The sequence below is a fragment of the Cricetulus griseus genome, chromosome 2 (genome assembly GCF_003668045.3).
Source record: "Cricetulus griseus strain 17A/GY chromosome 2, alternate assembly CriGri-PICRH-1.0, whole genome shotgun sequence".
Taxonomy (NCBI): domain Eukaryota; kingdom Metazoa; phylum Chordata; class Mammalia; order Rodentia; family Cricetidae; genus Cricetulus; species Cricetulus griseus.
The window spans coordinates 336,860,431-336,874,039 of NC_048595.1; the positions used below are offsets into that span (position 1 = coordinate 336,860,431).

Sequence of the window (13,609 nt, forward strand, 5' to 3'; positions counted from 1 at the left end):
TGTGTGTGTGTGTGTGTGTGTGTGTGTGTGTGTGTGTGTGTGTTCATTATAAATAACAAAAGTAAATAAATCTTACTGTGATTGTTTGAGTTTTTTTTTTTTCACTTTTTGAGACTAGTGACTATGTATCCCAGAATGGCCTGGAACTTGTTGTCCTACTGTGTAGTCTCCTAATTGCTGCTATTACAGGCATGAGCCAGCATGCAGCCTGCTCCTGTTTTGCTGTCACTTGTTTTCTTCATTGGAAGGGTTCTTAAAAGCCATTGCAGCAACAGAACGCAGTCTTAGTCCTCAGTGCTTGTCTTTAGGACTAATGCCAGATACTGCTTTCAGGGTTAGATCCTATGAGTATGCCTCTCTTTCTCCTTCTACAACTAAAGCGGCTTTGTCCAAAGGAAACCAGGTCTAGTGTCATCTTCACCCCAGTGATTCGCCCCTCCCTTCTGGAAATCAATGGCCAGTAATAACAGAGACTGCTCCCGGTGTGTGTACCATGACTCAGTTTCGCTTTCCTGATTCATCGGCTTCTAAAGGAGTCATATATAGTGCATATATGACTATATATATATATATATATGTAAATTATATATACTGTATATATAATGTACATTAGCAAAGCCCTTTAGTGTGTCTCGAATAGTCCCTCATTGAAAACAGAGGTGCCCCTTTTTTTCTCATATAAACACTATGTGCCATAAACTAAAATTGCTGTGCTTTAGATATTGTAAGTAGTATTTAAACCACCAAGAAAGACATCAGAGTAGAGCAGACCAAGGTTCCTCACTGTTGGCACTGTAGACATTTGGGAAGATAATACTGTGTAATACACAGTGCAGGAAAGGGTCTTGTGCATTTAGGATGATCATTCCTCAGCATCACTGACTTTTTACCCATTGGATGGCAGTAGCATCTGCCAGTTCTGATAACTAAAACTGTCTCTAGATACACACCATCAAAAGGCACCTGGGGAAAGAAGCAAAATCCCCCCCTCAAGTATTTTTAGATATAAATTGGACTTGGGAACTACTTTTCAAAAATTAACTTGCTACTTTCTAGAAACACCTATGGCTACTTTAAAATAAGGAAGGGGGCATGAATAAAGATAATTGTTTAATTTCTTCTGATAGACATAAATTATGACAAACCCCAACCCTGAAGTAACTAGTGATCTCAGATCCGTTAGTAAATTGCATTTATTTCTTTGACATTTAAAAGGAATCTTTGCTGCTCTAACATCCTCAGACTCCCTCCTTTCCTTCCTTCTCCCCTCATCCTCCCCCTCCTTCACTCACTCATCCTTTATCTCAGACACAGCAAAACAACTTGCTCATCAAATCAACAGATCTAGTACTTGATAAACTTGGTAAAGATGAGCAAATTTTGCATCGGTAATCTTCAGATTTAGAGATAGTTTTTGTATGACTCAATAATTTGGGGTTTGTTTTGTTTTTTCAATACTAGGGATTGAGCTGAGGACCTCGAGCACACAAAGCAAGCACTCTACCAACTGAGCCATATCCCCAGTCCTCGTATGGGTTTAACAATTGCTTTGAGAGACTTGTTCACCAAGAGGAGCACAAAGAGAGACAATTATAGTAATGTACCACATTTGTCTCCACTTAAGTGTTTTTGAAATAAAGGTAAAGTTGAAAAGAAAATCTAGACTTCTTTAAAAGACATGTTTTTTTGTTGTTTTTTTGTTTTTTACTGGTGCTTAAAGATATGATTAAAAAATGTTAACCACTTTTGAGTATTATCAAATTACATATGACCTCAAAAGTCACTCCAGTTTTGAAAAACAATTTGGCCTTCTAAACAATGAGGAGAGATCAATTCTGCCTATTAGGTCTTCCTCCAGTATTAATAATGAGTAGAACCATTCAATTCCAGCTCTTTGTCATCAGAGACAAGTCTATATCACTTTGAAAACATGATGAACTCATTTATTAGTCAAATGGCTGCATTCCATTCAAGAGCAGTTAATACGGTATCACACATTATAAATTGAATCTGGAGCAATCTCCAGTTGGCCATGGGGTGTTTAAAAATACAGCTAATTACTTTTAAGATAGATTTTACTGAAAATATCAAGCAGAGTGATATTTTCAGCATCTCTGAAAGGCTATATAGTCCTTTTATGTATTAAAATAGAGGTGAGAAAATAGATCTTTGGAATCTAGAATCTAAAGTACAGCCTGATAACCTGAAACAGATTTGGTATGATTGTTCAGACTATGGATAAAATGCAAGGGGACAGGCCAGGAGTTGATAAAAGTTTCAAATTAGTCACATTTGGTGAAAAAAAAAAAAAAAACTAAATTCCGGGGTCTGTGATGTTCACACTGTCTAATATTTTTCAGACCAAAATACATCCTAAAATTCTCCACATTCAACTTCTGAACTCATTTTTAGGTACTGAAAGAGAATTTAAAAGTCCAATAGAGTTGCATCAAAATGAGGCTACTCTTTCACTGTCTACAAAATATTTTTGCCTTTTAGCAATGAAAACTATAAATAGGTAGATGTTGAGACTTTGCAATGTTTTTTGAAGATCAGGGGTTGCAGATCTTGACACTCTCTGTTGGTTTGTGGGGCTTCTTTGGGGCCTTGAGAGCCTTTGCTCATCCACTCATACTTTATTTCTCTGTTTCTGTAACTGAAGACACCAGCTTGATCTTTAACATTCACTTCTGATAGGACTCTCGAACTTTGGCCTGCAGAGCATCACACGTCTTCTTGGCATCCCCTAGAAGCATGGCTGTGTTGGGTTTGTAGAAGATTGGATTGTCCACGGCAGCATAACCAACACCCAGGGATCTCTTCATGACAATGACCTAAGAACCAAAGAGAAAAGAGAATCCATTCAAGAGGACCTGGTAGGTGCAAAGTATTGCCCTGGTTTTGTTGTTGTCTTAATTGTGTATTAGTCCTTTACTTTTATTTATTTATATGGCATATATGAAAATATAAATGCACAGTTATAGGGTACAGGCAGTATCTCAGTACATGTGAGTACTACTCAATTCTTAAATCAGGTAAATGTGTCTATCTCCTTGAACATTTATCATGTATTTATGGTGGGAACAGTCAAACTACTCGATTCCAGCTTTGTGAAATATACAAGACATTACTCACAGAACCCAGTTGTACAATAGCACACAGGATTTCTTCCCAGAGTATTAAAAAGACCTGTCTCACTACTAATTGTTCAGTACATACTATTTTTAAATGTATGTTTAGATTACATTAATGCTCATTTTTAATCATACTCTTACACCTGTTAGAGGGAAGTTCTTGTTAAAAGTTTATCTTTTGGGGGGGGGTGGGGAGCTGTTTTTTGTTTTGTTTTGTTTTGTTTTGTTTTTCAAGACAGGGTTTCTCTGTGTAGCTTTGGCATCTATCCTGGCACTTGCTCTGGAGACCAGGCTGGCCTCGAACTCACAGAGATCCGCCTGCCTCTGCCTCCTGAGTGCTGGGATTAAAGGCGTGAACCATCAACACCTGGTAAAAGTTTATCTTGAAGTGATAAGATTAGAGTGATTTCTTTTATCCTTGTGTTTTTCTCTACAAAGTCTACGAATAACATTTTCTAATGAGAAAAATAACACTGTGAGGTCATCCATTTTTCTACGAATAAGCTAGAGAAAACAAACTTATTGCACAGGCATCCACATGCAAATTCTAACATACATATAATTGAGTGGAGGAAATGGTTTGATTCTTGTCTGTCACTTCAGCATAAACTAAATCAGAAAGTTCTAAGACAAAAAAAAAAAAAAAAAAACCACGTCAAAAACAGTCATTTTCTCTGGAGGATGGAGCTAATAGAATAGAATCCATCAACCAAGCACAATGATGGGGGTCGGTTGACCAAGAAACACTGACATAACATAGATTTTTTTTTTTTTGAGACAGGGTTTCTCTGTGGCTTTGGAGGCTGTCCTGGAACTAGCTCTTGTAGACCAGGCTGGTCGTGAACTCATAGAGATCCACCTGCCTCTGCCTCCCCAGTGCTGGGATTAAAAGCGTGCACCACCAACACCTGGCCATAACATAGATATACATACTGACATTTATTACAGATTTTGCTAGCCTGCCAATGTCAAGTTGGTCCTCAAGAAATTAAAAGCCTCTGCATGTCTTCTGGAACATGTGATCTACTTGAAAATGGAAGAAGTGAAAATGTGTTCATGCATTCTATGACATTAGTACAATAATACAACTCTGAGTCTTTCACATACTGACCACTGGTATGATCAAAAATAGCCATATAGCAAGGGCATTTTGGATCTTCTCATCTTAAACAGTACACTTTAAACTCATGTATTTGCAACAAATGAAACAAAATTAATGGGGAATGTACATTATGTTACTATAATTCCTTTTACTTTGTATTTTAGTTTAGTTTAATTATGTGTATACGGCAGGGTGTGCAAATGCAAACTTTAGAGTCTGGAAGGTGCTGGACCTATAGAGGCTGGAGTCACTGGGGGTGGTGAGCCTCCCATTGTGGGTGTTAGGAACTGAACTCTGGCCCTCTGTGAGAGCAGTATGCACTCTTTAACAGCTAAGAATCCTTCTGGCCACAGCACTGCTATAATTCTTAGAATAAAAGCATGTCTCTGGAGCAGTAAAGAAATGTCCCTCTGCTGGATCAGAAGAGCATTTAGAAGCCTTTGAATTCTCTAAAATCTAGCAGCTAGCTTTGTGCAGGAGCCATATGCATGAGCGAAGTGTCCTTTCTTGTGCCATGTTATTATTTGGATTTTAAAATCACCTCTCTGTTGGACAGTCCATAACAGCATACAAATACCCCATAAAAAATAAATTGGAAAAAAATGTGCTCATCTTGGTATATGAAGGCGATGATACTGGCTCACTGTCCCAGAGGGAAGCCATCTGCTTCACTAGACTCAATCTGGAATTTGGCCAGACACATTCCAATTGCTTACAGCCCCCTTCTCAGCTGGGGCAACAGATTTTGTTAATCCAGCCACATAATCTCATCTGGTTCTACTCACAATGCAGCATTCACTCAGGTTCTATGGTGGCCAGAGAACAGAAGGAAGCTGGACACGGGGACCTGGCCTTCAGCTATGCTTGCACCCCTGTGCCTCCTAAAAGGCTTTGCTAATTCTCATCAAGTGACCAAAGAAAGTTTTGCGGGTGTATATTTCAAGTGATGTTTGATCATGGGAATGAATGGTAAGTCTAAAAAACATACCTGTTTAGACTTCCAGACCTCAAGGACTGGCATGCCTGCAATAATAGAGTTGGGGTCCTCTTGAGCGGCTGAATTCACAGTGTCGTTAGCACCAATGACAAGAACCAAATCCGTGTCTGTATTTGAAAACAAGAGAGGAGAGACGGAAAGTATAAAACACAGTGGAGTACTTACACTTCTTCTTAAGCAAATTATAGTGATTTATTAACAAAAATAATAATAAATACTTAGATTCACTTGTGCTGGGAATGACACACAGCTTTACCAGAAAATGTCACCAAGCCAGAAGCCAGCAGTAGGACCTGCACAGAGCTTACATGTCCTCTAAGGCCCGATTTATGCTACCCCTCCCATCGGATCTACCTAATCTGACTTTATAATTCTTTTATTGTCCTCAAATTATCTTGCTATTCACATGATTTTATAAGATCTGAATCCATTTTCAAGTCTTAAAACAACCAATTAAGATGCAATCTAATGTCAAAAAAAAAAAAAAACAATGTCTAAAAGTCTGTACTGTATTAAAGCTGTGTCCATAATTCCTGGAACTGGCTGGTTTTACACATAATTTAACAACAGTTAAATTTAAAAAGGAGCATAAAATTAAAATGGCCTAAATTCTCTCTTTAAAGACTATAATTTAAATTACCTAAGGATGCTGCCAGAAATGCCATGTGCATCTAGACATACACACAATTTTGTTGTTGTTTTTTCCTCTAATAAACAGTGGGGTGTTTTTTTTTCTATTTTTTTTCTTTTCTTTCTTTTTTTTTTTTTTTAAGTTTACAGTGGATACTTGCCAGAGGGAACTAGTCTAATTTTAACAAACATGATCTTGGGCCAAACATCATTACTATTCCACATCTACACAATGACAGCTATAAAATACAGTGCCTTATCTTATGAAGTCCCAGTACTTACAAATGAAGGGGGAGGGAGGAAGGAGGGAGGAAGGGGAAGAGAAGGAGAAACAGAACACATTAGCTACTTCACTGTTCAAGACTTGGTACAATGGGAAAACAGTAACATTTCGGACATCAAGAACTCGTCCACGGAAGCACTTCCATAAACGAGGAGTCTGTGGTGTGTATGGAGTTCAAGGCTACAAGCTACTGAGAGCAGGGACCTGGATTCAAAAGCCAACTCTCCCATGTTTCAGGTTCACCTGCACACTATGCCCCAGGATTTTTAGCATCCTTCAGTTCTCACAAAAGAATAAAATTTAACTACACTTTTGATAAATCTGTTGTAACTCACTGAATAATATCCTTCACTTGTCTAATTGTGGCCTTGTATCTATTATATTTACATCATTCTTTAACTTGTCAATCTTCAATGATGCCACAATCAATTTCTAAATGTAGTACTGCCTCATGCACAATATTTAAAGGGTGTCTGAAGTGTGCTGTCGTCTCCATTGCTTACCTGGGAAATCATGGTTGATCTCATCCATTTCTAGCACAATATCATAGGGCACTCCTGCCTCAGCCAGAAGCACGTTAAGCTGACCAGGCATTCGGCCCGCAACTGGGTGAATTCCAAACCTGGACATGAAACAAATGAACAGCTGGCCTTACTTGATAGGCCAAGTGTACTGAGGTCCCAGCATCCCCCCCTGAATCTGCACGCCTTGTTCTTGGCACCTCAGCTTTCTCCTAGCCCTATCTGATTTCTGCAAGCAGAAAGGGAATTCACCGAGAAATATGGTCATTTTACAAATGCTAAAGTTGGAAATGCAGGGTCTTAGGACTTATAAATTATAACTTCGTAAAAAATAACACAGTAACCTTATTCTTCCATATATGTCTTAGGTGCCATGACCTTTCAACAGTATTAATAAATAATATCCCTTCACATTTAAAGGCATTATATTCTCTTAGGGTACTTTCTGATAAATCCTAATCTCTTCAAAACAGTAAATCAGTCTGAATTGTTTCCAATTTAAAAGTCAACATTATTCTAGCAAATGTTGCCTCCATGTTCCATTTTAGCTCCTATGATAAAAGGTGGAGAAAAAATACTATACACATAGTGTTTATGGGCCACAGTTTTTCAGAAACTGATATTAAACACCACAAAAAGAAACATGACAGTGGCACACTGGAGTATTTAAGAGAACATAACACATAGAGTTCTGTAGTTAAAGCAGAGAGGCTGAAGCATCAAGTGGTTTCTTCCAAGCAGACACACTGTCTTTTGTATATTAGTCCTATTTCTTGGCCATTGTGTCTCTTTCAACACCTGGCACATAGGAAGAGATCACAAAAAGTAAATGAATGAATTCAGAGAAGAAATGTAATTTGTAAAATCTCTTAGTAGATATTCATCCAACCTCAGCTTTAATTGAGAGAGGATGGAGAGACGGGAAAAAGGACAGAGAAAACAACCCCCATCCCAAAGTTTGGATAGAGCTTCTCACCAGCTCAGAGTCAGGAATTCCAGCACAACAAACACTTGCTGTGAAGGGTACCTAGATATCAACAATATTCCTTTTTGCATATAGACATTTCTAATTAGAATGTTAAAATAGCAATGAATTATCCTTAAGACCAACAGATCAACCCTCCTCAGAGAAGATACTTCTTGCAGGAGTAATTAATACAAAGACCCACAACTCAACTCCAATACTTTGGAGTATTCAGCCCTAAGTGGGATATCTATGTCACACCCCTCTCCTCAAGGCTCGGGGATATATGTGCAAGAGGGGGAAGACAGAGCCAGCCTGAGGTAGTGGATGACTTCAAGGAAATTCAAGGAAACAGGAATTCATGAACAGGAACACAAAAAAGTTCACATTCAAGCCAGAAAAAAATCTCAGCACAGAGGAGGGAAAGTAGGCACAGACTCCCAACCATAGCCAAGAAGTCATTTGCAATTGACAGCTCCTTGGAGAGGAAATGTCGGTTTCCTTTAAGGGAATGACATTGAGTATATCAACCACATGCAGGCCTTATGCTCAGGAGTAGTTGGCCAACACAAACTAAACTCCACAAGGGTCTTTAGTAGTTTTTGTTGCTGTTGTTTTGTTTTCTTTTTTTTAAGAGAAAGAACGAACATGAGGTTGGGTGGGTAGGAAGGTGGAGGAGGACACTGGAGAAGGGGAAGAATATAATCTATATATTGTATAAAATTCTCAACAAATAAATTACAACATGGGGGGGAGAGACTTACACATATACGGCCTTATACTTTCCCTAGACAGAAACCTACTTTTTTTTTTTTTTTTTAGAAATCTCACAGGAACCTCTACTCACAGCAAAGCATATTTAATAACACCCCCTTACACAACCCTTGTCACCCGCATGTATATTTTACCAGGTTAAAATCCTATCCAAATGATTACCACAGCCACCCTATAATCTCACTCAATCAAAAAAGAGAAAGAGAGGTCTGGAGAAATGACTCTTCCCAAGGACGAGAGGCACAGCTCCCAGGATCCTAGGTTGTTCACAACCACCTACAACTCCAGCTCTGGGAAATACAGCACCCTCTTCTGGCCTCTGTACATACTGCATTCATGTGCACACATTCCCACAGGACCTTAATGCTCACCTTGAACCAACACAAATAACCTAGGATAACTATAAGATAAAACGTCTAAGAATTTTAGGATTAGAACATGCATGTATGGAGGAGGTGTGTCATTTAGTAAACCACAAGTAATATTAAAAGTCCATAAACCTAGGGTTTCTATTTTAGTTGACAGCCCAATATACACTCTGTGTTCTCCTTTTAGACTTCAATGCTGGGAGCCTCTTTGCTTCCAATTTTTTATTTAATTTTATTCTAGTTTTTGTTTTTTATACTGCCTTCATTATCTTTAAATTTCTCTGTCTACCATTTTTATGTTTAATAGTGATGTCTTGGACCAAGTTAAAAAATAATGGAGACTCTTGAAGTATATTAGCTCTTGTTCTAACATCTTGATTAGCTACAGACTGCATAAAGACAATGTTTCTGTTTGGCTAGTTGTGAAGGGTAAATAATCACAAAGCTAACCATCATGTTACAATGACTATCCCAAAGGGGGGATCACTTTATATATCTGTTTGCATAATAATTTATTACACTGAGCTTTAGGGCTCTGTGTTTGGAGCAAACTACATGCAAGATTATTAAAAGAGAATGCCAATGTTTTGAGAGAAACAACAGAACACATTCAAATTTGTAGAAATATATATGCATGCTGATGAGTCAACATGAGTTTATAACAATTCTGGCCCATTTAGCTGGCCAATCTCCAAAGCACATATTAAAATTAATTGTATTAGACACAGGTTGGCCATAACCAGCAATTTCCATGAACTGACCGGCCAAACTCATCAATGCTCCATCATCACATAACGAACATCCAGAGCTCTAACATAGAAAGACTACCAGCCTTTTAGCTCTTCTCTTTGGGCCATGAAAATGATCCTTTATTATGCACATACCTTAAACACTGAGTCAGATATCCCTGACCACAACAGGATTCTACAAAAGGAAAATAACTGCTAACATGCAACCACAGAGTGACAATCCACACACCCAGAACTTTCTTCATCTCTTCCTTCCCCTCCTGCACCATTCTTACAGGGAAGTATTACTGTGCTCTGCCCACCAAGGGCTCCTTGAACACATGAGCCATGTCTTACTAAGGAGTCCCTGGCACTCAGTCCCTATGGTCAGACCTTCAACGAAAAGAAGAGGACTTTAGGTTGCATATCCCAAGAAGACACAATTTTAAGTCTCTTTCTAATGAAAGAATTCAGACTTTGGGTAGCATTTACACGTATTCATTTGCACAAGCATTCGGACAATTAACTTCTACAGCCCTCGGTTTCTTCATGAGGGTGATGGAACTGAAAGGAGAGCCTCTATGGAGAGTTGTGGGATTTAAATAAGACAGTTAACAAAGAACTTTACCTACACAGTGCTTTTCACTAGCACCAAACAAATAAAGGCCTCCATAACAGTGGTGGTTTGAGTAAGAATGGCCCCCAAATCTGGGTGGTGGTGGTGCATGCCTTTAATTCTAGCACTCAGAAGGCAGAGGCAGGCAGATCTCTGTGAGTTTGAGGCCAGCCTGGTCTACAGAGTATGATCCAGGACAGCCATGGCTACACACAGAGAAACCCTGTCTTGAAGAAAAAAAAAAAGAAAAGAAAAAAAGAAAGAAAGAATGGCCACTATATATTTGATACCTGGTCATAAGTGTCACTATTTAAAAGGGAATAGGAGGTGTGACCTTATTAGAAGAAGTGTGTCACCAGTTGTGGACTTGGAGGTTTCAAAAAGTGACCCTCGTTCTCTTATGCCTGTGGATTCAGATGTAGAACTCTCAACTACTTCTTCATAACCATGTCTGCTTGTGTGCCACCATGCTCCCTATCATGATAAAAATGGACTAAATATCTGAAATTGAAGCAAGGTCCAATTAACTGCTTTCCTTTATAAGAGTTGCTGTGGTCATGGTGTCTCTTCACAGAAATAGAACACTGGCTATGAAAATAACCCAGTGCAGCAATTACAGTATTCTGTTCAAATACACCTTGATTATATAAATGCTCGTCGCACTCAACATTTTTTCTAATGTATATTTTCTAATGTTCACGTATTCCAAAGCAACACACATTTTACCTTACAACAAATGTTGGGGGTTTTTAGCAACACTCTAGGTTGCTTTTCTATTTTTTGCCTGGAAATGCTACTATAGTATATAGTAAATACTAATATGGCCCACCAAAAGCTAGAAGTTCTTTGTACTTGCAAAAAAATTAAAGAAATGATACAATCAATATAATTTAAGGTCAATAATTATTATCATAGATATCACAGAAGTCCACAGCTAACCATTCAATAGATACCAGAAAACAGGCAGAAAAGTCTTGCTTCATGACAGACATGGCAAATATCACCAAAGTCAGAGTCTCTGCAAGCATCTTCCACACTTTTTGTTATTTTTGTCTTTCAACTATGAAAATTATAGTCTGTGGGTATGACCTTATATAACAAAGATGCCTAGCACTCAAGTTACCAATTAAAAATAGGTGCAAGCACCTGGGAGTGGGGAGAAATGGAGCAATCTACTTTAATGAAACAACCTAATCCTCTGGGTTTTAATTAGCCAAGAAAAATAAAAACAAGTAAGAATGCACACAGAACTATTCATGAATATCAAATAACTGGATAAAATCTTGGAAGGGATCAATTCAAAAGTATCATTTTGTAAAGCTTCTTTATAATCGGCAAGGACATAAACCCTATTCTTGCAGCTTTTCACAGACTTACATTAGATTCCAAATACTGCATGCTTTAAAGGAGACACAACATGAGTTCCCATGATCACAGGCTTTGAAGACAGTATGTCCTAACCAGGGTTCACTGTAGCAGTTGGTCTTGGACATGTGGAGCTATTAAAGATAATAAAACACTCCCCCACATGGGTCCTACCACAACAGTTCAAATAAACCCTATTTTCCTTTTGACATTATGGAAATGTCTGTCTTGGTCAGCTATGAAACATGAAGAATGGCTTATTGAATTGAGCATTCTAATTCAACAATTAGACAAAGAAACTAAGTCCAATGGGGCCCCATCCTAAAACTTCTAGTATTTTCTCCAGCTTGTAGACTCTGAAATTTCAAATACTGAAAGGCTCCCTAGACATTTTGTTTGTTTGTTTTGTTCATTTCTTTAAAGATGTACTTTATAACCTTCAACCACTTGGTTTTAACTCTTTTTAGTCACTGTGCAAAATTATTTCCATATTTAGTATCTTTGAAGGGTTAACTTCCCTTACTTTACAGTGATTTTCATTTTAAAAACAAATTGTAAATTGGGGCAATGTATGCTGAAAATATTTTGGAGTTCTGCCATCTAAAATCCATTGCCTCACAATTCTCGTGTTTTTGTGACTAGTAAATTAGTAAAAACAGAGAGAAAAGTAAAAAGGAGATTCGTTGGCTCAAAACATTCTTCTATCTTAAAACCATAAATATTTCTAAATCATTAAAATTGTTGTCATGACTCCTAACAGTGGAAGTAGGGACTGTCTCTGACTCTTTTGCCTGCTTTTTGGGACCCTTTTCCTCCTACTTGGTTGCTTCATCAACCTTGATATGATGATACATACCTAGTCTTACTGTAACTTATTATGCCAAGTTTGGTTGATATCCCTCAGAGGCCTAGTCTTTTCTGAAGGGAAACAGAGGAGGAGTGGATGGGGAGAGGGGAGGGCAGACCAGAAGGAGTGGAGAGAGGGGAAACTGAGGTCAGGATGTAATATATGGGAGAAGAATGAATAAACAAACAAACTGTTTCTATAAATACTTATAGTTTTATGCTACCTCTGTGACAGGCAGACAGGGCTGTCACACTCAAGAAACACAGTGTGGTAGTTTGAATGTAATTGACCCCCATAAACTCATAGGAAGTGGCATTATTAGGAGGTGTGGCTTTGTTGGAATAGGTATGGAGGAAGTGTGTCATTGTGGAAGTGGGCTTTGAGATCTCCTATGCTCCTATGCTCAGGGTTACAATTCACTTCCTGTTGCCTGCTGATTAATGTTGATAATTGAACTCTCAGCTCCTTCTCCAGCACCATGTCTGCCATGATGATGATAGACTAAACCTCTGAAACTGTAAACCAGCCTCCATTAAATATTTTCCTCTATAAGAGTTGCCATGATCATGTGTCTCTTCACAGCAATAGAAACCCTAAGACACACAGCTTAGTGGTCCTTGACATTTTCAAGCTTTCTGATTACTCCTCCCTGAGGCTGATCCAGATTCGTCCCTATACAACTGGTGCTATGCTGCAGTCTCACCATAGCCCATAGATTCCTATTCACTTTCTCTAAACTCATGAAACAGATTTCATCACAGAGAAATTGTCCAAGGCTGGGTACTCCCTTGGACCCAGCAAAGACCTGAGCTTATAGTTTATAGCTCACTCTCTCTCCCTCTCCCTCTCCCTCTCCCTCTCCCTCCCTCTCTCTCTCTGTGTGTGTGTGTGTGTGTGTGTGTGTGTGTGTGTGTGTATGTGTGTCTGTCTCTATCTCTGTCCCCTTCCCTCCCCCCTCTCTCCTCAGCTGCTGACTGAACTTGATAGTTACCCTCTAATCTTCCCAGATGGCCTTAATCTATGACCCTCTTCTCACTGAGATTTATAAATAATAAACTGCTCCTGTGATGTCACACAATTTGTTAGGCTTCCTCCTCTATCTAACCTGGCCAACACACCCTCTTCATTGTAGGCCTCTCCTAGGGACTGTCATCATGATAGAATTTACTGGGCATATATCAATCAAGAGACACAGGGCAGCAACCTATTAGGAATTAAGGTCACCGACTGGCCCTTCAGGCATTAGATCATCCATCAGGAAAACAATGTCATATGAAAGG

At 38.7% G+C, this 13,609-nt stretch overlaps 1 protein-coding gene across 5 annotated transcripts in view; it reads right to left on the minus strand.

Annotated features, from left to right (window-relative positions):
* Nucleotides 1-1,175: 1,175 nt before the first annotated feature.
* Nnt (nicotinamide nucleotide transhydrogenase) overlaps nucleotides 1,176-13,609 on the minus strand; it is a 102,134-nt gene continuing 89,700 nt past the window's right edge. For all 5 annotated transcript variants that reach the window (XM_027401410.2, XM_035440579.1, XM_027401408.2 and 2 more), the window contains 3 exons: nucleotides 6,650-6,768; nucleotides 5,225-5,340; nucleotides 1,176-2,834 (listed from right to left, as the gene is read on the minus strand). In XM_027401410.2, the coding sequence (XP_027257211.1) occupies nucleotides 2,685-2,834; nucleotides 5,225-5,340; nucleotides 6,650-6,768 (385 nt within the window). In that variant the 3' untranslated portion in view covers nucleotides 1,176-2,684. The remainder of the gene's footprint in view (nucleotides 2,835-5,224; nucleotides 5,341-6,649; nucleotides 6,769-13,609) is intronic.